At 42.2% G+C, this 26,488-nt stretch overlaps 1 protein-coding gene and 1 long non-coding RNA gene across 3 annotated transcripts in view; one reads left to right on the top strand and one right to left on the bottom strand.

The window, feature by feature from the left end:
- The window catches only part of Ube2e3 (ubiquitin-conjugating enzyme E2E 3), a 55,875-nt gene extending 42,506 nt beyond the window's left edge, over positions 1-13,369 (bottom strand). The window contains exons 1-3 of one of the 2 annotated variants that reach the window (NM_001047857.4): positions 13,019-13,369; positions 11,712-11,934; positions 9,884-9,934 (exon numbers count right to left, since the gene is read on the bottom strand). In NM_001047857.4, the coding sequence (NP_001041322.2) occupies positions 9,884-9,934; positions 11,712-11,905 (245 nt within the window). In that variant the 5' untranslated portion in view covers positions 11,906-11,934; positions 13,019-13,369. Of the gene's footprint in view, positions 1-9,883; positions 9,935-11,711; positions 11,935-12,398; positions 12,936-13,018 lie in introns of those variants that run through there. The other variant, XM_087650826.1, reaches the window with a different exon arrangement.
- A 192-nt stretch (positions 13,370-13,561) lies between these two features.
- Positions 13,562-15,518, top strand: LOC148006490 (uncharacterized). The gene is made up of 2 exons (XR_015684439.1): positions 13,562-13,941; positions 14,300-15,518. It is a non-coding gene; the product is annotated as an uncharacterized LOC148006490 (long non-coding RNA).
- Positions 15,519-26,488: the final 10,970 nt, after the last annotated feature.

The following is a 26,488-nucleotide window of genomic DNA, read 5'->3' as shown; positions in this document are numbered from 1 at the left end:
TAGGTAGGCGAGCCATAGTAGGTTCAGCTAGAGACACTGTCTCACTAGAGAATAATAAAGGAAGACCCCCAATGTCAACCTCTACAAACACCAGGAATGAACATGGTGCAGACACACATGACAGCAAAGCACCCATACCCATGAAATAAAAACTAAAAAGAGAAACAACCCAACTTTTACAACAAAGAACCCATTTTCAACAAAGATATGAAGATATTTCTATTGTTCTACTGCTAAGACTTAATTTCTCCACAATAACAAGTGGCCAGGACATCATGTTTAAAGGAATAGCTTTTGTTAACTTTTCAAAATACCTTTATTTCTAATTTTTCCTAAGGCCCAGTGACTTAGCCTGAAGTATGCTTATTCAAAAGTAACAGGTCTTAGGAGATGGCTCACAAAGGCTTCCTCCTCAAGCCTAGAGACAGAGTTCAAATCTCCAGTGCTCACATAAGACAGGTATGGTGGTTTCAACAATAACCCCAGAGAGAAAGAGTGGTTAAACATTAGGCTCATAGTGGCTCAATGGCTACCTGCTCTACTCAAACAAGTTCCAGGTTCAGTGATAGATCCTGTCTCAAAAATAAAGTAGGTCACTGTTGTAGGTCACAAGGTTCATGGCTGGATGTGACTGATTACTTTTCTCCTCCATACAATACCTTCCAATACCATGAATGCAAGTCAGTAGAGGGGAAGCTTCTAGCTGGATACTAGCTGGATTTCTCCATTTTCAATGGTTTTAAGTGGTTTCTTCAGCAAAAAAAGACCTAACCATTATGTTTAGCGAGGAGAGGGCAATATGACCAAAATATATCTATGAAAAATTTTAAAATAATGTCATAAAAATAATTAAGTAAATAAAGCAGAGATGACTCAGCAAGTAAGAACATTTGCTGCTCTTACAGAGGACCTGAATTTGGTTCCCAGCACCCTCATGGGGCAGTTAACAGCTCCAAAGGACCAGAAACCTTCTCCTGGCTTTTGCAGGTAACAACACACAGGTACATATGTACATACACACACAAATGTCTGCACATAAACAGACACTACAGAACATTTTTTAAATTATCTTTTACTAAATTACTGCTGTTCATCACTGAAGACAGTCTGGACAGGACCTTGCACAAGGAAAGAGCCTAGAGCAGGAGCTGATGTGGCCATGGGGAGTGCTGCTTACTGTCTTGTTTCACAAAGTTTGCTCAGCCTGCTTATAAAACACAGGACCACTGGGCTGTCCCCCATCAATCACTAACATAACATAGAAAATGTCCCTTCGGGGTTGGGGATTTGGCTCAGTGGTAGAGTGCTTGCCTAGGAAGCGCAAGGTCCGGGGTTCGGTCCCCAGCCCCGAAAAAAAAAAAGAAAAAAAAAAAAGAAAAGAAAATGTCCCTTCAACCAGATCTTATGGAGGCATTTTCTCAATTTAGGTTCCCTCCTTTCAGATAGCTCTAGCTTTTGTCAGGTTGACATAACTAACCAGCACAATGGGAAAAAAGAAAAGAAAAGGGTAGAGTATGAATTCAGTTTGTCTCTGATCAAGCCTCTTGCCCTAACTCCCAAATTTAATGACACACCAAGGAAATAAAAGATCTTAAATTACTTAGTAGGAAACTAATAAGCAAAATACATACCACAGCAAATTCAGCTCAGTTTCTCTAATAAGAAAGATGCAAAAATGAAATAAAATGGAGAAATCTTGAGCTCAAAAGACAGGAAAGCTGTGGTTCTCAACCTTCCTAACACTGAAACCCTTTAATAAATATAGTTTCTCATGTTGTGATGACCCTAACCATAAAACTATTCATCTGCTACTTCTTAACTGCTATGAATTGTAATACAAATATCTTATATCCAAGATATCTGAAAATGAACCCCAATGAAAGAATTCCCAGACCAAGGGAGAAGAACCCTGCATTAAAGTCACATTAACCAATCTTGATTCACCTGCTTTATATGGATTCTGGCCTAAGTTAAGTCTAGAAGCAGCAAAGTCATTCACAGCACATTTGTAATTTTGAATAATGACTATTACTATTACCTTGTAGTTAAGTTAAAAGTAGTCTATATCTTTTGAAAAAGAGTCCTACAATATCTACTCTAAAGGGGGCGAGAGGAAGCAATGCTAAAATCTGCTGAGTGACAAGGAGAGTTACAGGGATGGACTGTGGAGATGCAACAAAAGGGGCCAGAGATCGGTGACTACTGCACCCAGACGAAGGCTGCATGAAGTGTTTGTTATGCTGCTCTGTTTCCTTCTGCACCTGTGATAGTTTCCATAACGGTATTTTTAAAAACTTAAAATGTGCTCTATCGAGGAACAATTCACTTACAACATATTTCAGGGTTAAAAGCAAAAAACAAAATGAATACAATTTAAACAAAGCCCTTTAACAGAAATGCTAATAGCAAACATAAGCAAATTTAACAAAAACGACTTTTAAATTTTTTCAGACATCATACAAATAAAATGAAGAAAGCCTATTTCATAAGTCACATACTTGCCTCAAACTGCGTTTGCAGTTCAAATGGGAGATTATTTTACCTCACTGTGGTAACAGGTAACAGTTGGAGCGCGTGTGTGTGTGTGTGTGTGTGTGTGTGTGTGTGTGTTTATGAGAGAAAAAAAAATATATATATATCCCAAATCCAAGGATTAGTCCAATGCTCTAGTATGCAGCAAGGATAAAATCATTAAGCCAATGCTTCTACATTTTACTGCCACTACTTCTTAAGTTTAGAAAACTACGGGAAGCATTAAAAGCCTAAAAACACACGGCCACACACTTATGAAATTCACTTTCTTGGGGACTCTAGATTCTCAACTTAAAAACTAATGTGGGGGAAAAAAAGATACATTTGTCAGAAACCTTTTTAATTTTATATAGCAAAACTATCTAGAAATAATATCTTCAAGAAGGGAAATAATGGTACTTAAAAAAAACTGGGACACGGATGTAAAGGGAAGACCATCATGATGATTTGTGAATAATGGAAAGTAAAACGAAGAGGTAGCAAAAATTCATGTTTCCGTAGGTCTTTCATTCAACCCAGAAGATACGCAGTTACACTCCCAAAAGCAATTTCAGACTAGATATGTCTTTATTTTTCCCCAGACAACCTGGATGTTAAACAGAACGACAAAGTATATTTGCTCTTGGACACTGAAGGAGCAAAAGAGAAAAACCTCTTGTGAATGACATACAGCTGGTCAAAATCTCTCCAAACAGGCTGTAACCTCTGACAGTGAGTGAGCATTGCTACTGGGCTCCCTTCCAATCTTTTCCAAAGTTTTGTTACAAAAAGCTGTAAACGTAAAACAACTGTACACAGTAAACGCCACACAGAGGACCAGATCTTAAGTTTAGAAACTTTTACCACAAACCCATCAAGTTGAACCATTATTAGTGATGCTATTTTAATCACAACTGACATCACAGGTGTCCTATGTAAGCTCAAACTGTTTACGTATAGATCCCTATAAACTGCTACACCATTAAGAGATGCGACCTCAAAGCAATTCTAAGTCAGCATCGAAACACAATGTAAGGTACAAATCTGAGTGGTAAGTTTATAAAGTTGGCCTCTCGCTCTAAGAACATTATATCAATTTTGCTTAAGAAAGAAAGGAAGGCAGGAAGGAAGGAAGGAAGGAATGAAGGAAGGAAGGAAGAAAGGAAGGAAGGCAGGCAGGCAGGCAGGCAGGCAGGCAGGACAGACCAGCTCCTAGTGACATATTAGAATGAAAAAACTTCAATAATTTCTGAGAGCAATTTTTGTACACAATCATGTTTAAAAGAAATAATTTTTACATAAACTGTGGTACTACTGAAAACAAAACACAATTATGAGGAATCTAATACAAAGCCAACATCTGCAAATGTGGATCTGGCAGCAGTATTAGAAGATACATGTATGTGCTATCAGCTTTAAGCTTCTCCTAAAATTTGGTGCTGACAGTTTTCTCCAACGCAGCACAGAAATTCCTAACTGCGCAAAGACTTTTATCAAATTCAAACCCATAAAAACGGACTGCTCATATAGTAACCCAGAGAACAATGTGTAGACCTGTCATTTGTGCACAGGAAAGCCATAAGCAGAAAGCAGAAGTTTATTTCCCACTATGAACACATTCAACCCTTTACCTCTGTCCTTACAAGGGGAGAAGAACAAAGAGCTGGTAGCCTTGGGAATGCTTCCTATGAACAAAATCCTTCAGAATGATACTCACTCCCTAAAAAGAAAGGCCAGCACCACTAAGCTAGAGAAAGAAGCCGCCCACCTCCTCCAACTTAACCGCTTGAACCTCACTTTGGGCCAAATTCTAAAACCATGCAGTATCAACATTTTGGATACTTTCAGAGAAGACAAAGGAATACACTTACAATAAATACCCCAAAACCCACAAACTGAATACTTTTCATCAGGTTTTCAAACAATATTGTTTGAAAGAGATAAAGCTTACTTTCAAATCGGAAGTTAGCTAAGATGTATGCCTGACTGACTCTTTCACATACACCATATTACATCTTTTAGATTTCTCAACAACTCTTAGATTTACTTTTCAAATTTAAACCAAAAGAAGTTAGTTATCCACTTAGGATTTAAACAAAACACTGTATTAAGAAGTTATTGAACTGCTAGGCATCCTTCAGTGCCAGGCTGCTACTCAACTACTTATTACTCTTAGAAAGAATGACGGTCATCTATCCTAGGCAGTCATGTTTTTGTGGCAGAGAAATTGGTCTCTCATGGAATTCCCATGAACTCTCTCTCACACTTACACAGTCACCTTACAGTTTGCTAGGCACAGCTGTGAAACCAATTTTTTCTTATTTCCAGACCGAAGCACTTAAATCTAGCACATGACTCCTTCAAGTCTCTTGAGCAGACACATGTTCCAAGTGGCAGAGCCACAGGATGGAAGCATGGATCTCAGTTTGCATGAGAAGAGCAACAGCGAAGTGTCCCTGGGCCACTTCTGAGTGAGAAATGCACTTTCTATGCTGAGCCAGCAACTCATCTAAGCTTCTCTGTAATGGCACCACAGCTATCAGGATTTGGTGTTTCTCTCTACAGTCTAATTGCAGTAAATTGCTTCAAGACAATAAATATTTGAAAATAATATACCTTGTATGTATTAAAGGACATATTTTCTATGTAATTTTATATATATCTAGAATGAACAGAAAAATTAACAGTATTTTTAAAGCAAAGTGAGAAAATAATCCAGTATAAAGACCTTTAAAATACCCTAATAAATAGTTACACTCTAAGAGTAAAGAACTCTAAATCCATTTTTTTCTAGTAAACATACAAGATATGAATCAACAACAAAACACCAGTAATCCAAAACTAGCAACTGAGAGAGTGGAACCCACTACGAGGCAATGTAGCTATGATCACCACAGTGAAGAGCTGAAGCCACCCTGGGCAGCACTTACTTATGCACATGCTGTGTTCCAAGCCCTCGGAAAGCTCAGATTCTGGTAAGGTTGGCACAAAATAACTTGGTAGCAAAGCCTAATTATGAGCTGGTCTTAAATTACTTATTCTTTCTACTCATCCCACTTAGTACGAATAAGCACAAGTCTTTAGTGTAGAAATATTCATATTGTGATTATGGAGTGCTGTCTCAAGTAAACATAAAACATAGTAATCACATCCTACTTCATTTGCAAAACCTGGCAATTCACGTACCGTGAAACCTAACGGGACCCAATGGCTAACCTAAAGAAGTATGAAACTGCAGCAATGGGATGCCAATCAAGCAGACTAGTATTTTAATAATGAAAACAAAAAGCAAATGAAAGCAAATGGCTTTCTTGCTTGTGTACACTTCAGTTAGTGTAAAACTGAACCTTGGTGATTCCTCAATGGTATATGAGAACCTCACACATGCTAAGCAAGCACTCTACCACTGACCACTATCTCTGGTCCTGCATACTTCTCCCTTACGTTCCTTACTATTCCTTAGAGCACCATAGATAAACCAGCCTAAAGCCAAACCATGCCAATAGTACTATCAACAGCTATGAGACCTAAAAGAAACACTACTGAAAGCATTTCTGAGCTCCAAAGCTGTGATTTAACAGGCACTCACGGTATCAATCCCTGTGGCTTCATCATACATTGTAATAATTGTAATATAAGACACACACTAATACAGGACTAGCAAGAGATGGGGGCATCAGTTAGGAAAGAATCATAAGTGAAAACAGTCAAAAGCAAACTGTCCCCTGACTTAGGAGCTGAGTGCAGGAAGAGGTATGTACAATGTCCCTCCCAGCGTTACTAGTCACTAATGCTTTTGTTCTGATCATCCCTGGGGTGGCGGGAAGGGGGCTGTCTTGTGTCTTTACAGGGGCTGTAATAGCAGCACCTCCGTCCAGCATCTACCCTCTCAATCTAGTAGCCTTCTTCCTCAATTCTCAAGGACAATGCTATCTCTAGGCACTGGCAACTGTTCTTGGGGGGTAGGGGGTGAGGTTTAGGCACTGCCCCAACATAAAACCACTGATTAAGAGGCAAACGAAAAATATTAAAAGTGTAATACAATTTATACTCTAGATTCTAAACCTCTAGAAAAATGTCTGAACATATTTTCCTGTTGAAAGACATGGGAAGAAAGAAAATTATCATACTCTATTCTCTAAACCTGGGCCTGGTTATTATAGTTGTAGTTGTAGATGTTGTTATTGTTATTGTAGTAGTAGTAATAATAATGATGATGATAATAATAATAATAATAATAATAATAATAATGTCATTCTAAATCTGAACATCCAGTAAATCTAATTTTTTTTAAGCAAACACAGTACATCTGCTGTTACACAGTCACATTCTAGATGAGAATATGGTATAGAGTACCAAACAGTTGAGTGAAGAGAACACAATTTACAGCATGTAACTTTTCAAAAGTCCTTATTCTTCCCACCTACTTCCTGACATTATCTGAACGGCACATGAACAGATACTAAGAAAACCATGACTTTGCAGGGGTACTCTTTCAGGTACTCCTCTGGGAACAGAAATATCTTAAGTCTTACAGCAATCCAAGTCCTTCTGTACTGGTTTACATGCAAAAAGTAAGATTACTGTCAATGATTATTTACAGCCTACTCTGAAGCCTGGATGGCAAAGCTGTAAATGGAAGCCGTGAGTAAATAAAGTACACAGTGCATCATGCATCAGCGGGCTAATCTTCATGCGCAACCTGCTTGGTCTGAAGTCACCTAGAAGACGCCTCTGGCCATGGCTGGGAGGGTTTCTTAAGAGAACTGGGAAGGGAGTCCTACCCTGCAGCAGCATCTCATAATTCCAAAGCGGAAACACAATCGAATCACCAGACATAACCCCTTTATCAACGTTCTTACTACCAGGAAAAAGAAGGCATCTACCAACCTGCCATCAAGCTTAAGGGCATGCAATTCAACGGTTAAATCAATACCTGATCACTCCGGGTGATTAGACCTAACTGAACAATGCTAAATAAAGGAGGAAATTCAAGAAAAATCTTCCTAGCCTGAGGAATCTGCCTTTTTCCCACAAATTTCCCTGCATTTCCCTCAACTTTTTTCCCCTGAGATACAGAGATATATGCTAGGCTAAATAAAAAGTAAATTTAAAGCATACAATTTCTATTAAGCCTTACAATAAACATTTAAATACCTGTGAATTTTGAAAACACAGTGGTGTTCTCAGAATCTGACATAAAGGTGAAATAATAATAATAATAATAATAATAATAATAATAATAATAATAATAATAATACGAATTTAGGCTTCTCTGTCAAAATTCAACATTGCCTGCATTAAAACAATCTGCAAAGTTCCTACCCAGTAAGGAGTAGACCTTCCACACAAAATTAAACATAAAGTATTTGGTCTCTACAAGTAAGGCATATAAGAGAAGAAAGCCTAACTTCAAAGTGCTAAGAAACACTTCATAATGCCCACTTTTTCCCAATTCCTTAAACAGCTGCAAAGGAAGTCAGGCAGTACGGAATGGAGAACTGAAAGGCATCACCTGCAATACTAACAGTTACCAAGCCCAGCGAGGAAAACAGACACAACTGCTGTGTACAAGCAGGAGCCAAGCCTCACGCTCCCACTGGTCTAACTGCCAAATGCCTAGCGCTATCTCATGGGCTGATACACAAAAGAAAAATTCAGGACAAATAAAGCTCTCTGCACCATGGAAAGGTTCTATTTTCTCTAAAGTAATTCTTGGTGACCTTGTGGAAACATGCTGGGTTTAATGTACAAACTGTCTTCATCACTACTAGAGCTCTGATCCAAGGGCATTCAACACATCTACCACCCTCTGTACACCTGATTTATTCCTGTCCCCTGCATTTTGCTATTTGCAGAAAAAATCAACTACCTTTATGTTTGATCTTACACACAATTTTTAAACAGCAGAGATTTTCCTCTGGTCTTTACATCTCTCATACTGAAAGAAATAAGTATGTGTGTTGTAAATTAAGTTATTCTTTCAGAGAGCAAACAACTTGACATTCCTAAATGAACACAGATTCCACGGACCACTTAGGAGGGTGGACAGAAATACCTCAATGTACTTATTTTTAAGGCAGCAAAAATGTAGCATTAGTTATTCATAATTAGTTGTACATTCTCTAAAAACTAAAAAGAGTAAAAACAATTTTAATTTTACTTTTACTTTATTAAACATAGCCACAATATTATCACTTCAACATGTAAAAGCAAAATTTTATACTCTGCTAAGCTTTTAAAATCCAGTACATATATCACACCTTTAGCATGTTATTTGAACTAGCCGCAAGTAAAGCCATCACTAGCTACATGTGGCTAGTGGCTACTGTATTGGACAGGCAGCTCATAAGTTAATCCTCTAAGGTTAGACATACCTACTTTTAATAAGCGAAATTATTAATCCATTGGAAAATGCAGAATCAGATCACCTTATCAACAGATCTGATTTAACATATACAGTAAGGTCAATGATTATATTTGTGCTTACAGATGACTTCAGAGATCTGATCAACACAAGCAACTACAGAATTTATAACAGAAATAGAGTAAACAGTGAGGAATTTTCCTACCAAACTGTACCATGACTTCAACTGTACCAGCAACTTTCTCTACGCAAATTATTTAAAATTTATCTCTAAATTTGATTTATTTCATAAGCCATATAATCACTGTTCAAAAATTAAAAAGTAACAGAGAATGAAACACATGACAAAAAAAAAAAAAAAAGCAACCATTAGCTGTTTGGGTTCCAGTGAAATTCTTCCCATAATTACAACTTACTTACTATTTACTAAGAATTTTCGCCAGTAATTAGGACAACTGCTTAGAATGTAAATAATTCCAACAATCCATCCTCCAAAATACAACTGAAACCCATTGTTTAGCACATAAAATTTACCCTTAAGGCAAGTTATTCAATAAACTAAAAAAAAAAAAGAAAGAAACCCAGCTATACTCTTGTTTACTGCATTTACATTTTCTAACACTGCATTCAGCAATTTCTAAATTTGGAAAGTCGGTTCAGATTGCACACAAACAGTTCTTTAAGGCTGAAAATTTTAGAAATCACTGAAATATGGTTGTGAACAAAAATGCTCTCCAGACACAAGCAAAATCAGCACCATCACACTAATCTCAAAAGCACAAAATCCTGTACTCACAAGCGCACAATGTGTACATGCCAGAGTCTCTTTTCTCCCCTTTTTACTTAGTTAATGTAGTTAGTGCACTTTTAGTTGGTGCACTTCAAAAGATAAAAGGAAACGAATGCAGCCAGCTTCTTGGGCTGTAACGTTGGTTCATGCGCGATCATTCATCCCCGAATATTTCTCCACAACTCACAATCCAAACAACAGAATTTATTTCTTACCTGCAGTTAGGAGGAGGATCAAGGGTGATCTCAGCTAGCTCCTTCTGAATTCTGTTAGTGAAATGAGAACAAACCAAAAGGATCTGAGGTAGTCTACAGAGCAACCGGGGAATTACACTGCCCTCTACCACCATGCAGTTAAATGCAAGGCTGGCTTTGCCTTCAGTAATGCTAACATGGCTGCTTCCTCTTTGTTCTCAGAGGCATAACCCAAATCCCTTAGCAGAAACTTTGCGGCTCTTTTTCTCACGTGCAACTGTAAATAAGTGAGTCATTTACACCTGATTCGGGAAATAGCCCCTTCTGACTACTCAGTGAAGGATATATAATCTATTAAAAAACATTTTTTACCAAAGAAATTCTCTTTTCAAGCTTATATGCAAATGAGACAAAAAGGGAGGAGGGAAAACACCAGAGAATTTGACAATGACTTCAAGTCACTTTTTACTGAGCTAAAAATTAATAGACTGCTACAAGAGCATATTAATGATTTGGGCAATATTTTAGCTCTCAGAAAAGTTTAAAATTTGTAAATATCTTTGCCAATGAAAATTTCAAAGTAGCATTCATATTAGCTATGAGTGTGTCTTCTCTGATTTTAGATACACCTAAGGGTCAATAAATCTGCAGTGGGGAAGAAGATAGATAAATATATAAGCAAAAGGCAACTGGCTGATTTTCTTCAAATTCAGGGTATTTTTCAAAACTCGGAACATGTTTAATATGTTCCTCCACAAGATTACAACAAATTGGACATTTCAGATTATTTCAAATAGTGTTCCTGGTTAATAAAATATTCTAAAGCTGTTAGCATTTGAGTGATCATTAAAGTTTGAATCACAATAAAAATGTAACATCTGATCAGTTTTTACATTTTTCTTCCTTCATTTATACCCTACGAAAATCAACGAAACACCTGTCCTGGGTAAAGTGGGCACATTTCATCTTAATCACTGGTTTCTCTGGACAACCCAACACTGCTACCACTTGGGAGTTCCACTGGCAGAATCTTTCCAGTCACCACAGAAAATTCAAGCCAATCGTGAACAAATGATCTTTCACTTTGGACTTTCCCCCTGTTGTTAGACTGTCAAGCTCATGCAGTGCTAGAGTGAGGAGGAGGAGGAGGAAGGACGGGGTGGTTTCAGTCACTGGGTAGCACCTAAAATGGTAACTGGCCACTTGTGAGTTGTGTTTGCCCTCACAAGAAGGTGGAATAATAATAGCGCACCCACGGCTGCGCCTGTGCTGCAAGACTTCAGTCCTCTTCCTACAAATTGTAAGCAAAATTTAAGCACACTTTTAAGAGCTGCCTTCCACCATGGCCAAGCCTGGTATTGACCAATTTTCTGGTAAATATTGTCATTTCTGACCATTCAATTTTATGGAGAGAAGCACTGCTGGCCTCTAGATTTGTCAATTTCACCCAAGCATGACTCACAAAAGGAAAGCTCTCCAATGGACCATCTAATTTGGGTTCGCCAAATTTCCCTTGCCAACTCCTTCATCCGTCAGAATGAGCCCCAGCTCTTCTGGAGACGATCCTCGAGTTACCATACCATAGTACAGAACAAAGTACACTTGCTTTAAAGTCAATAGTGCTAGGAAAACTGTATACACACACACACACACACACACACACACACACACACACACACACACGCACACACACACGCCACACGCAGAATGACAGCTCATTCAAGTTCAAATACGTTTACGTTTGATGGAGAAGTATTTCTGAACTACTGCCACTGAAGTTAAGCCAACAAAAGCAACCAATGGGAGGGAAGTCAAGCTGACAATGTGAGTCCTCCCTTGTAGACATTACCTTTTAGCACTAGTGGATAACTTAGCAGTCGTTTTGCTAGAGAGTTTGGTGTTTTTCTTCTGCTGGGTGGCAGAAGGTTTTCTTTCTTCCTGTTCCTCAGGCTCTGGAGCGGCAGGGTCTCGCTGGTCTGCATCTGAACTACCACTGCTGGTGCTAGGGCTCTCATCATCCGACCTTTGCCTATCACTGGACATCTTGGTGAAGTTATCTCTGGGAAAAACTTCTAAGGAGAGAAGGGACCCATAGAGAAATATTAGATCTTTAAAAAAAAAAAAAGAAAGAAAAAAGAAAGAAAGCAAGCCCAGCAGCATGCTCCTCTCTCAATAAGCACCTTTGAGAGTATCTCATTGAAAAGGATTCGAAAGTCCCTGTAATTATTACGGTACAGCAAGGTTACAGGGAGCCTGGCATGTATTATAATGCAGTCGTTGAGGGATTTACCAAATGCAAGTTAGAAAACCCACTCACATTTTTCCCCATCCCTTAGACAATCTATCAATTGTCTACTTTCTCAGAAGGCATGAAACAGATTTGCCAGGGAACTTGGGCAACGGGCATTAATAACATATGACAACTGTAAATAACAGATCTCGCTGAGAATGTTCAGAAGTCACTAATGCCGTCTAAATATTTACAGGCTGACACCGGTCTGAGCTACCAAATCCTCCTTCCCAGAGGGAAACATACCCAGTTAGTCGCCCATATGCTTATTTACGGTGGCGGGTCCTCCCGTGCGCACCGAAAGCCTTTGAACACAGCACTCGAATTAAAAAAAAAAAAATCCAACTGGCAGCCACCCCACAGGCGTCCCCACGGCCGGCGGCGAGGCTTCACCGGGCCAAGCCCGAGCTGCCACCCAGGGAAGGGCAGGATCCAAACTGCACCTTCTGCAAAGCTCCGGGTGCCATCGACGTTCCCCGCTCAATTCCTCCCTCACCGACCGACATTTTGTCAAAAAAAAAAAAAAAAATCCGCAAAGCGGCCAAAAGCCCGAGGGCAAAACAAACAAACAAACAAAAGCCCTCCCCCACCCCGCACCCCCAGAAGTGCAACAAATTGGCGCCGCCCGCCCCGGGGCTAGCGCTGGGCCACGCAGCTCCGCGGTCCTTTGTGGGGAGGGCCGCGCAGGGGACCGCGCCACTGCGCCCGCCCGCCCGCCCGCCCGCCTGCCGGGGGATGCGGGACCCGCCGCCCCGCGCCGCTGACTGACGAGCGCGGCTGACTGAGGAGCGCGGCGCCCGGCGCGAACAAAGCTGCCGCCCCCGCCCCCGCCGCCCCCCACGCGGGCCCCGGCTCCGCCGCCTTACCTCGGCCGCCCGCCCGGCCCGCTCGTGCGCCGCTACGCTGTGGGGGAGGGAGAGCGCCGAGGAACCTTCCTTGAGGAAATGGAGGCAGCCTGGGGGGGGGACCGGGGGGGCGGGAAAAAAAGCCGCCGCCGAGGCTCCGGCCCGGGAGTGTGGAACATCGAAAGTCGCAGGCGGCCGTGCAGTGCCGCGCTGCGGCCGGAGGGTGGCGCCGCCCCGCGCTCCGGGAGCCACGGTGGGGTGGGCGCTCCGCCGGCCGAGGCGCAGGGACGCGGGAGCCCCCCGCGCGCTCAGCCTCCCGCCGCCCCGCTCGGCTCGGCTCGGCTCCTCCCGGTCGCGCAGTCAGCAAGTTCCGAGCGGGCGGGCGGGCGGGTGAGCGAGCGAGCGAGCGAGCGGGGGAGGGGCGGGCGCGGCGGCGGCGGCGGAGCGCGCGTGCTCGCCGCCTGCCTGACGGAGGGGGCGCGAGCTGCTCCCGCGCGCCCCCGCGCGAGCGCGCTCCCGCCGCGCCTCCTCTCCACCGGGTTGGGGGGTTGGGGAGGTGGGGGCAGATGCGCACGCGTCCGCCCGCGCGCGGCCCGGACAAAGAGCGCGGCGGGGACCGGCGGGCTGGCCCCTGCGCCCTTGGCCGCCGAGCTCGTACTGGAAGAGGAGGAGGAGGAGGCGGGGGCGCGGTCTCGCGGGGCCGCGGGTGGCTTCCGGCCTGAGCCCGCCTCCGGGCCGACGCTGCCCATTGGACTACCCGCCCCCTGAGGTTAGGGCCGGGCGGTTACCCGGGAATCCCGTACCTGAGCGAGAACCCTGGCGCGTGGCTGGGGCTTCCCCGGTGCCCTGAGAGGCAGGAGATGAATGGTGTTATTGAGGAGGCCAGGCACGCAGGCAAAGGAAAGCTGCTTCTGGCCCCTCTGAGCTGAAAGAAGTGTGGCAAGGTAAAGAAAAGTCTTGGGCCCTCAGCGAGGTGGATGGGATTTCGAGACCAGGGGACCAACATCAGCTAATCTCTGGCTCCCATCCTGCAATGTCGCTGCCAAAGGGGACTGCCCTCTGGACGCTTTGAAAACTAAAAAAAATCCCAAACTGTTTTTTAAATGTCCCGCTCAAGATGTACAAAGTGGAGTGAGGAAGTTTAGGGGTTATAATCTGACAGGTCTGGCGGCAGGCTCTGCTTTGCAAGAGAGTCACCACTTAAGGATAGAGAATCCATGGAGGGTTCTAAGGCAGTGTCTTCATTAAAAGTTTTAGATAGGGATCCTGAAGGTGGCTTTACTCCTGCCTTTCTTTTTGCAGAATCTTCAAATGGAGGCCACTTTTGCCCCAAGCACAAAATAGACAGAAGTACAGAAACTTCCTGTTTGCAGCTCCTGAGACCATGTTCCGGTGATGGAACCTCAAAGGAATTTGTGCATTCCTCTCCCACAAGTGTCCAGGGGCAGGGGTGCTGGGAGAATGAGTTCACAGAAGAAGCTAGAACAGCAGAGCCATAAGAGATAAGACAATGTGCAAGAGAAAGAAAAAAGAGAGTGAGCCAACATACGAGTTTTCCTCCAAATAGGAAAGCTTTGGTAAAAAGGCTACTCGAAACTAAATAAGTCACATCTGTAACTTCAAAGACACCCATTTGGCAAACTTACACAAACGGGTTATATGCTAGTATATGCTAGGCACATAAACTCCTTCCAAAAGTGTGTCCAGAGCCAAGTCTGCTCACTTCCTGCCAAGAGGTCTAAGTCTGGAAGAGACCCCATCACTGACATTCACCTGGATGGGAAGAAGGAAGGATATTCCAGTTTGAACAAAGTCGTGTCAGAAGAGAGATAGTGATCTGTCTGTGGATCAATGCCCCAACACTTTGATTTGACTGAATGAAAGGGTTCAGATGGACGGGGTCTGAATCAGAAAACTCCCAACACTACATTAAGGAAAGGGCTCTAGAGCAGCAGCCTGCCAGTTTGGGCATTGTTTGGGGAGGCAGCCTTGGCTTCTGAGGGAAATTCAATACCCTAGAAGTAGCCTGAAGTTTATTTGGTGAGTTTGGATTCATGGAGTCCGATCGTCAGAATACTTGGGAACTACCAAATTCTTAAGCAGTTGGTGATGTACTTATTACTGCTCAGTGTGTAGTTGGGCAGAAAGAAAATAAAGACTGAGAAATGGTTTATTACAGGAGAATGAAAATGGGATTGGAACAATATTGACCACCAATTAAAAAGTAACTGGTTCAGAAGCAGCCTTTCTGTGGAGAGTGGAAACAACTGTATACAAAGTCGAGAAGTGCCCTGTGCTAGGTCCACAGGATCTAGAGAAGTATTCATTTATGTGAGGACAACCTTTATGTAATAAAAGTTTCTTTAAAGTTAAAAAAAAAAACAAAACTAACTATTGGGGCTATTAATGCAGCTTGGAGTTGGTGATGGACTTGAACCAAGAGAAGTTATATTAGGCCGAGCCTGGAGGGACCAGCAGGACTGGAGAAGTATACACAATAAAGACAACGTTCCTGGCAAAATGTCTGCAAGCTGTTCTGGGAGATCTAGCTCAATAATAGAGTATTTGCCCACGTGCTCAAGGGCCTGGATTTGATCCCTAGTACAGGGCAAAGGGAAAGCAAAAATTAGAAATTAAGAGGCATGGAACAAGTAGTACTTCCCATGTTGTTAAGCTGTGAAGACCATTGAGAGGATCTGTAAGTTTTGAGAGAGGCCCCTGCCACCGTAATACTAAGTCCTCAGCTGCCCCCACCCCCATTGCGTTTACTAACATGGCTGGTCAGGTGCTTTTTCTAGCTGTCCTTCAAATACCATGCTGTTACCCCCCTGACCCAGGAGCGACTCTTACATTATGAACTGTTTGGATGAGAAGTCCTTCCTCACAAGGCACCCTGCTTTGTACCTTTTCTCATTGTTTTTGCAACGTCCATGTCTGACGTTCAGATCATCATGATAACCAAGCACTCTAGGTGATATAGAAGTCTAAATTCATGTACATTATCCCCTGAAATACACAGGAGTTTCCCTACAAGGTGCCACAAAAGAGTACCAAGAAACAGACATCAGCTACATGATGACTGCTGTTTCCTCCCTCTCAACTTCCCTCTGTCTCTGTGTGTCTGTCTGTCTGTCTGCATCTCTCTGTCTGTCTCTCTCTCCCTCCAACCCTTGGTCCCTCCCTCCCTCCCATACACACACACTCCCTTCATTAGTATGGGGTCCTGCCAGCCTTTCACAATCCTAAAAGGATCAGAGGTAAGATCAAAGACTCCTAATCCAAGTGCACTGGCTATTACCATGACTGAAACCCCCCTTTCTCCTCTTCCATCAACACTGACTCATCAGAGTATTTTTAATTGTGAGAACAAGTAAGGCACACACCATACCTTCTTAGTTTGGGATTTGCTTTTCCAGAGGCCTTCCCTTGATCTCAGTGTTTTCTAATTACACACCCATGTCTTTTATTTCTTTGTTTATTTTTTAGTTGCTTCAGAAGTTTCTGAGTTGTGTTATCATGTAACCTAGGATGAGACTTAACAAAACTAAACTCATAGCAACACACACACACACACCAGATATAAAATACAAACTTGCTAATCTACTCTGGATTTAGGGTGGGTTTATTGTAATTTCTTTTCACCCTGTATCTTCCCTCTATGTACTTTTCTTCACCTCTTTCCTTTTTCCTTTTTTCTTTTTCTTTTGGCTCTCGCTGGTACTTTGCAATCACTTGTACCCTTCAGGCCCTAAACTTTTCTCTTTCTATCCCTATTCAGTGAACGGGATTTGTTTCTTGGGGAGTCGGGTCAACCCAGCCGTACTTTACCAGGCTCTACCTGCCAAGAGTCTGAACCCCTGCAGTCCAGTGGACTGCTTCTCATCTGGGGTTCTCTGCAGGACGTACGTGTGGAACCCACTGCAGGGCTGAGATCGAAGGGTGGGAATGCCCGTAGGCCTGGGCTTGGCTTCACAGGCTTTAGAAAGGTGATCAGTTCTTGCTTTGTTTCTTTGAGACAAATGAGGACTGTTTAGTCCTGAAACCTTTTAAGGAATTAAGATCCTCCACCGTGAACACCTCAAGGCGTGAGAGAGTCGTGAAAGAGGAACAACTGTAAGGAAATGTGTTTTACTTATTAGAGAAAAAAAATGAACTGTGCTAGTAGGAGGAAAGGTGGGAGACAGAGCAGAAGGAGGCGAAAGGGGAAGAAACTCAGGAAAGGGGAGAAATAGATGAGAAAAGTAAAGGATTGAGAAGGGGAGGGAACTCTTCCAGGACGTGGTACAAACTCAGCAAACAGTGCATCGTGGTAGAAAAAACACAAAAACCCTAAACTGAGATACTGCTCATTAAAAAAAAAAATTCATGATTAAATTCTGGCAAGTTGAGTTTTTGAGTTCCCTTTGTCCATTTTCAGAGGTGATGAAGATTGGTTAGGAAAACAGTGGTGCCAGGGTGTAGTTTTTCTGGGTCTTAGTTATACAACCCCGACTGACCTGGAACTCACCAAGCTCTGCCTGCTTCTGTCTCCTGAGTGCTGAGTGAGGAGGTCTGTTTCACCTCGTCCAGCCCAGTTTGGGGGTTTTATCAGAAACCTTAACTGTACTCAGACCTTTCAACCAGATTTCTCCATTTTAAGAAAGCCATCTTGCCAGACATGGTGACTCATGAAAGTTCATGGCTAGCCTAAGCAAGACCCTGCATCAGAAGAAGGAAAAGGGGAGAGGGAGAGGAGAGAGAGGAGGAGGAGGAAGGGGTAGGGGGAGAAGAACGACAAGAGTTATTATCATTAAAGGATAGATCTGTTGTCTTAGGGTTCTCTAGAGTCACAGAACTTATGAATAGTGTCTCTATGGTCAGGGAATTAGTTATGATGACTTACAGTCTGTAGCCCAACTCCCCAACAATGGTCAGCTGTGCATGGGGAGTCCAGGGATCTAGTAGTTGCTCAGTCCCACTAGGCCAGTAGACTCCAACCGATGTGCTGGCAAGTAAGTGCAAGCCAGCTAAGAGGGGATCTTCCTGTCCAATGTCCTTACACAAGTCTCCAGCAGAAGGTGTGGCCCAGATTAAAGGTGTGTACCACCACTCCTGGATCTGGGACTCGCTTTGTCCCAGCTGACCTTGAACTCAGAGTCTCCTTGTCTTAGTATTCTGGGATTCATAGCCACTATGCCTCAAGATCTCCAGGCCAAGATCCAGGTCCGAAACTTTGATCTCCCAGCCTCAAGATCTGGATCCCAGGTGAGCCTTCCAGTCCTGGATTGTAGTTCATTCCAGATATAGTCAAGTTGACAACCAGGATTAGCCATTACATCTGTTAATAAATGTGAGGGAAAATATCACTGCAAAAGGGGGAAGATCCAGCTTAGGAACACAATTACACCACAGATTCACCCGCACCACGAAGCTCGCTGCTGTCAGTGATGCACACGACTAGTATGCATACATACAGAAACAGATTTCCAGCAAATACTAATAAAGGTAGTATATTGTCTATCTTATACGCCATAGCAGCACACTAACACAAAAACAACTATTTTTCAGTGGTTATGGACTGTATTTTTACAGCTTCCAAGACTAAAACCCCTAAGAGAATTCCATAAAGTTGAGTGCTTCGTGATGGAGGTGATAAACTTTCCCCGCTGTGTTCATTGCTGTTTTACTTTAATGAGCAAGTGATATCTTTACAGAAGGGAGGGGCAAAGTATGAATAAATACACAGGCATGAGCTTAGTAAAAGCAGAGGCTGTTGTAACAGTGTGTAGTTCTGTTCTTGTGTAAAGAGGATTTAGGCAGGCTACTTTAGAGTTTAATATTATTTGTCATAATATTAAAGTTGAGGAAAGAAAAAAAACTGAAAGAACAATTCTAATCACGAAAAACCCAGTAAAGTAATTAATATAGGTGACCGTCTAAATCACAGCAAAAAGGCTTGTGCAATTAACTAAAAGTGATTGGAAGTACTTACTTGCCAACATGAAACATTATAAAAACATATCTATCATATCTGTAATGTATGTTCACATACGCATGATAAGATATAGCTGGATGCTGAAGCAAGAGTATCCACGGATTCCAGGCCAGCTTGGTCTACAAAGTGAGACCTCAACTCCAAACACGAACGCTAAAACAGTTCCTAAGACTTCACTCCTTGGCAAAATCAGAATAATTGGCTTCTTAATGTGGGCAGAGAAGAGGTGCAACACTCGGAACAACAGAACAACCCCCAGCTCAGGAGAAAATGTATTCAGCCAGGCAAATTGCAACAAAATTTAAACAGTAAATTACAAAAAAAAAAAAATGGTTTTTACTGTGGAAAGGGATTCATGTATGCCTCATGCAGTTCCGCATAGATTTATAAAAATATGAGAACATCATATAATTACAGGAAAACTAGAAAGACCCACTTTTCTGCATCTAAAAATGATTTGTCTTTGCCTTAAATATTTGAAATGTATGCTCAGACGAGGTTGTACGTTCCTGCACCCTAAGTCTAAAAGCCATGACACCAACTCCCAGTTGGTACTTTAGGTAGAGCCCTTCCTTGTATCTCGGATGGCCTGGTAAACAGACAGAACCTTTTTGGAAAGCCATTCAGCAGTAGGTTTCAAAGCCGTAGAAAAACGGTCACACCCTTTAACCTAGTGATTCTGCTGCTGGGAATCTATCCTAAGGAAATAATACAAAGTATTTTTAAACGCCATATGCCTGACAGTGCTTGTTCCCAGGTAGTTTGTTCTCTATAAAAATGAAGACCACTCCAGCTGTCCAACACGAGGGCTAGGCTCCAGTAAAATATGGCTCGCTCACTTGATGGAAAATGAGACGTGAATGAAAAATGGTAAGGACTGCAACTATGACTGCTACCAACTCCTGTCTGTGCCTAAACCAGTTTCTCCAAGACCTGCTCATAGACTACTGACTAACTAGAGGTATCAGGCACCATTTTAAACAGCTATCTTAGCAGTATCATGTAGGTTGGTCTAGGATACATTACAGTATCTCGTGTGTAAAATAGGAACTAAAGTTTATCTCTTCTTCAGTAAACGTGTGTGGGAAGTGATCATCTGGGAAAGATGCTCCAAAGAGGCTCCAAAGGAAATACGCAAGGAATCATTTTGGATTAAGGAACGTGTTTACTTGTGGTTCTGGCTACCTTGTCTGTTTTGCACCAAGGGTGTCTAATAGGAAAAGCTCTAATATGAGCTTTTATTTATACATAAAGTAGTTTAATCTTCCACGAAAAGCATGTTTACATCCTCACGAACACCTTTGCAACCGAGGCAGAATAACGAAAGTATCATTTCATGTTATTAGCGGGAGAAATTAAGGATCTGAGACCCTAAATGACTTCCCTAGATCCCTTGAGGTAGCTTCTAACAGAACAGTAGACAGAACGTGAGAAGCCAGGCACGGTGGTTCATGGCAGTAATTTCAGCTCTCGGGGTGCTGAGGCAGGAGAATTGCCATGAGTTCGAGGCCAGCATGGGTGAATAGTAGGTTCCAGGCTAGCCTAATATAAAAAAATGATAAATGTTTCAAAAGCGAAACTTAGAATTCTGTCCCCATTCTAATCTCCTTCCCATAGCCCCCATGGCATCATCAATTTCCTCCAACAGTTTATATTCACCTCCATCTGTAACATGAGAGATGTTTTGTTACAGTAGCACAGATCAATCCTGTTAAAATCACTCAAAACACGCTATTTTCATAATTTAATCATAATGTACTTGTAATGTACCATTACCCACTAAAGTAAGGAAAAGACCCATGTATGTACTTCCCAAATAATGAGCAGGTTACCTCCAGGCTCAAAGCCAACTGAAGGAAATACTATGGAATGATAAGGAAAGCAGTTTTTTTCCTATAATAATTTTCATAAAACGTAGCATTGGCTACACACATAGGGATAAAAGTAAGTAGGTAATAAAGGACAGTGAGTTTGCACACCCAGGTAAGTGACGGTTGTTCAGCATGTGACCTCCTAAGCTCCTAAACAGTGCCTGGGCTCCCCTTTTCTCACTACACTTCTAATAGAGCCACAGTCAGAGCATGAGCACTCGACTCCAGGCTTCCTTTTGTTTCTAAAAGCAGTAGGGCAACAAAACTTCCCTTAACGTGCTTAATAAAATGACTGAACGAATGAGATTAAGTCTTGTGTATCCTATGGCTTCACTGCTGACCAAGCTAAAAGCCATCCGCCCCAATCAATCTCAGGCTCATTTAGGACAATTTTCTGAAGATAAGTGGAAACAGAACGTGTATTTATTTGGCCGGAGTAACTGCACCTCTTGCTGGCTCCCTCACACAGGAAGCAATGGCAGAGACTCTAGTCCTAGTTAGGAAGTGTGCAGATGCCACCTCGGAGGTAAGAGAAGGAACCACTTGCTCCCTGTCTCCCAGGAGCCCATGGCATCATAGGAAAGATTGGAGGAAGGCTCACAGATCTCTTGGGAGCAGCTGGGATGAGGCCAGTGACTGTGGGTTGGGGAAAGGACCTGTTTTTGAGGCCTCCGAACCTGAGCTCTATTAAGGCTTGACACTGGAGTTCAAAAGCCTGAGCCCTCCAGCCAGCCCTTCTGCTTTGTAAGTGCCCAAATTGAGGCACAGAGAGTGAGACGGGAGGTCCTCTGAAGTTCTAGCCAACCAGCAGTTTATGCTTTTGCTTAAATAAAGCCATGTTAAACAAACCGAATTAATCCACATGGCGTGTAGTCTTAAATTGGCATGGACGCACACACACAGACAGACAGACAGACACAGACAGACAGACAGATGCAGGACGGTGCTTTTAGGAATTAAATCAACAATGATTTAAGAACATATCCAGCTGCATGATTTGATATTTCTTTCTTGTTATTAGAAGTTGATCTTTTAAAAAGCCTGTGATGGCCAGGCAGGGTGGTTCTGTGGAGATAAAGAGAGAAAGCAACTTGCTCAGCAACTGAGGAAGAGTCTGGCTGCATCGTGAGAGCTCAGTGTACACAAAGCACACAAGAGGTCTGTGCTTACCTTCCAGCCTTTGCTTCCACACACACAGAAATCCCTGCAAAGTGTAGTGAGAAGGTGTAATGATTAGCATATCTAAGACCAGATTCATTGAACAAGCCTAGCACAGACCACAATGCTAACTATGCACTAAACAAAAACACTATCCTCTCGGCTCTAAAGGGTTTATAATCCAAGGGTGATTTAAAAAGGAGGTCCTCAATGTCCCCAACGTCCCCAAACAAGAGCTTCTTGCATCATAAACCGTGGCAGTTTCGTTTATCTGTGTGGCATGAGATAAGCAGCCTTCAAGGCCTCCGCTTTCACCGCCCTGAAGTGCGTAAAATGTAAAAGGCAACTTTACATGCTTATCCAACAGAGACTGAGTGTTCGCCAAATGAGAAAAGAGTATTTTTGTATGCAGGTGATGAGTCCTTCAAAACACACACACACACACACACACACACACACACACACACACACACACACAAGGGGGTGGTGTTGAAGGGAAGAGAACAGACACCATGAGCTGAGCATTGGTGAGGTAGATGAAAACCAAGTTCTATCTTATATAGGTAAAAAGGCAGCCATTGAATTTCATCCATTCATCCATCCATCCATCCATCCATCCATCCATCCATCCATTCATTTTGCATTGTAGTAAGTTCCCCTTCCTTTTAATGGAGAGGGCACAGTCTTCCTTCCAGCTCTCACCTATTCCCTGCGGTCACAATTCCATCACCAGCACTGTGCACCATTCTGTTGGTTCTCAGTAAGCATTTCTTGAATGAATACAGCAAAGGTGTGTCCTACAGACCTTTGCATTGGTAGTTCTACATACTGACTTGTGAAATACTCAGATGAGTGTTACAGATAAGGGAACCAACACACACACACACACACACACAGAGACAGACAGACAGACAGACATGGGGGGGCAAGAGTGCACACAACTTGGTCACATGACCACTACCCAGTGGATTCTGACCCCCGAAGTCATACTTTTGCCTTCTCTGAGCTGCCACTCCTGAAGAGAGAAATAATATTGCAAGTGAGAGGGCACCCACAGATGGTAGAGAAACAATAGTGTTCTTGGCCCAACAATTAACAAACAGTAAAATGTTGGGGTCTCTCAGGACCCACTGGAAATGCTGAAGGCCAGTGGAGAGAGTTAAGTGCTATGATTTCAGGAGTCCAAGGATGGGGAAGTTGCTTTTGGATGGTCTTTGAAGCATTCAGGGTTGGTAAAGGCTGTTCCATGAGAAAGAAAGGTTTGAGTAAGCTCTTGAAAAAAATCAGAAATGATTGTGGTCCTGGACACATCTCCTACCATTGCCTCTGCAATTTACTCTTTCTTTATGTTGTTTCTTTGTCTCCCTTCCCCCACACACTATTTCCCTCTAGCCTGTGACAACGTTGACCTAAATTGTAAGCCATTCTGTTTGTTAAATCAAATGTCCAAATCACTCCACTCTGTCCTCCACTGCCATTAAGGGAAAACAACTGAACTCACTCAAAAACGTGACTTTCTAGGGTGGTACATGCAGGTCAATGACTTTAACAACAACAACACGTCCCCCCCTGTGTTGATTAGAGAGTGTATATTGTAACTGATTAAATCATACTGCCTTGTCACATCAATATTAGAAGACGTAGACAACGTATGGCTGAAATGTAATCGTTTCTTCAGTGCTTTAAAAATGTCCCCCAAATCAGATTTAGGAACATCTTAATATTAAGTAGAACCTAGATTTCATAAAGGGAGCAAGAAATTCATGTATATCTGATATGGACTGAGAAAACGTTTGCAAAATCCTGAACTGCCTTTCCGTAAAGAAACTAGAGCAGTGCTTGTGAAATGAACTAGACGAGTACATAGAGATAATGATCCTCGAAGCTCTTATCTGGAGGAAGTCCCCAACATCATTAGGTAGCTTGTGCCCAGACTACTACAAACAGTGTTTGCACTGATGATCGGGTCTAAGTATACTTATCCTAGCAAACCAGAGCTTAGATGCACACGCATGTATAAGATGTACTCGTATGCATGCATACCCATGTATGTGCATACACAGCTAACCAATGCTACATGACGAGGCACGTGTCTGTTAAAGGCCCTGCAAAGGATGATCAGCATTGCGCCCTCCGCGGCCTTATCACTTCACAAACACAGAGCAGAGAATGGTGGATACAAAAGGACTAAAGCCAGTATGAGAGTCTGACACCAGGAGCTCTGTAGCCTGAGTCGCATAACCACAGTATGTTTCAGTGCCCTTCGTGCAATATAAAGCCTAAACCAAACGATGCCACTGTAAAGAGATTGATTTGAGGTGAGGGAAGGGATATGATATCCATCTCTGTTCAGCTCCTTAAAACTGATTTACTGCTGTGGCTTGTGGAAGTAACAGATGTTGATTTGAATGAATATTCATCCCCTGCCATCCAGTCCCAGTAGATGACACTCTCCTCTTAAGAGGTCATATTTTCCTCATATACAGTGTTTGCTCTTGCAGCTGCCAATTGTCTATTTAGAAGACATAACATTAAGGGGCTGTTTAAAGTGGAGTATTGATGGGTAATGATGTAGAGTCGGAACCAGAGGTAAATATGCTAATTAGAAACAGCTATAATGCCAGATATAAACATCATGGCAACTTCCATTATCTGCCTGGACAGCACCCTGATCACTTCTTGTCAACCAAGTTGGAATTTTCTTCTAAATTACCTTTTTAGTATACTGTTTGAGCTCTAAAAATGTTTATTCAAGAAAGAACTTTACCAAGAACTGAGGCAACTTTAAATCACCACAGAAATCAAATAATGAAATTTTATTGTGAAGATTATTTTAATTATTAAATTCTTCTGGATAGAAATTATTATCATTATTATTTGGATATCTAGTGGAAGCCACATCACTTCCACTTGGTGGACAAAGTCTTGCTGTCTTGTATGGGTATTTTTCCAGCCACCAGTACTGTCAGGGATTCGGATAGCCTGTTACAATTGTTTGCTTCATAAGGTTCATGTATTGCAGACAGTTTATCATACCTAAAGTTACTTTGGCTCTGCAAAGGATTATTTTGGCAGAAGTTGTATTAGTGTGTCAAATTGTCTTTTAAGAGCATTGGCTGGGAGAACTGCCCAGGATGGCAAGTAATAAATTTGTTACTGCTCACTTCTCTTGCGCTCCCTCAAGACAGTAGTAGTAGAGCGTCTGGGTTTTCGGGTACTGCAATCCAAACGCAGATTTGTAACCGAATTCCAGAAACAAATAAGATAATTTTAAGAGCAGGGTTTTAATGAGGTAATGGTATGGTTATAATTTTGGTTCATAAGATACTAGTGTAGTTAGTAGCATATCTAAGTCTCCATTTTCTATGGTGTTTTGAGAGCACATAGAACGTATACGCAAAATCTGTAGCTAATTCACAAGTATTACCGCGAGGCTCTTTGAGTCGGCCTGCCTTCTCAGACGCGCAGATGTGTTTTCTATTAGCTAACTCTTTACTCAGTGCTCCTAGACTTTGGCTGCACGAGATAATCATCTGGGGATGATTTGGGAGCTTTTTGAAAAACTCCTGATGCCCAGGACATAGTCTCTCTCTCTCTCTCTCTCTCTCTCTCTCTCTCTCTCTCTCTCTCTCTCTCTCTTAAATCGCAAGCTATGGGGAAAGCGGGCTAGCAGTTTGTATGGTGTTTCTTTGTTAAAACTCTTCCAGGTGATTCAATAAGATGGGCAAGTTTGAAGTCTGTCGCTTTATCCATCTTCCTGGTAGGAGTGCCAACAATTAGTGAAAGAAAACACACAAGAACAGACTGTCCGGTTACTACAGTAAGGAGAGAGTATTAAAGACTGTCCAAATTGTCATAGACCGGTGATGTTAGAGATTGTTGGGCTGTTTTCCCCGAACTATTGGAAGATCATAACCTCAATTTTACCTACTATATAAGAGCACATTTCTAGATTATATAAATATACTTATTGATGCTGAAATATTCCAGTGAATAACTCACTACAATATTTCAATCTATAATAATTAGTTTAAATTTGTAGAGCTATCTTGGCGACTATTTGTTACTTCATGGGCCTTTTTTCAAAATAAATGTTGGTTTTTTAATGAACACATACTGCTTAGCTATAACACAGAATGGATAGCATGTGGTAGTTGGGGGGTTACAGACAGGCCTCCAGCTGAAGCCGGTTTTAGTCATTTAGAGAAAAAGGGTGACTATGTATTGTGCTATTGCCCTTTAAATTATTACCATGTTAATAAAGAATAATTTTTTGATGAGAATTGCACAGTAAGAATATAGACTATAGACACAAACATTTTCTCTGAGGAGAATCACAAAGCAAAACAAACGCCATCACTGTAGGAAATGATGTGTATGAAAGAGTGAGGCTAACAGGGAGGGCAGTAATGCAAAAGAAGGTGGAGGAAGATGGTGGTGAGGATAAACACACGCAGCACACATCTGTGTGCAATCGTCAAAGAACAA

Source organism: Rattus norvegicus, chromosome 3 (genome assembly GCF_021556685.1).
Source record: "Rattus norvegicus strain SHRSP/BbbUtx chromosome 3, alternate assembly SHRSP_T2T, whole genome shotgun sequence".
Lineage (NCBI taxonomy): Eukaryota > Metazoa > Chordata > Mammalia > Rodentia > Muridae > Rattus > Rattus norvegicus.
Note: the sequence above shows the minus strand (reverse complement) of the source record. Positions and strands in the feature narration are given on the sequence as shown.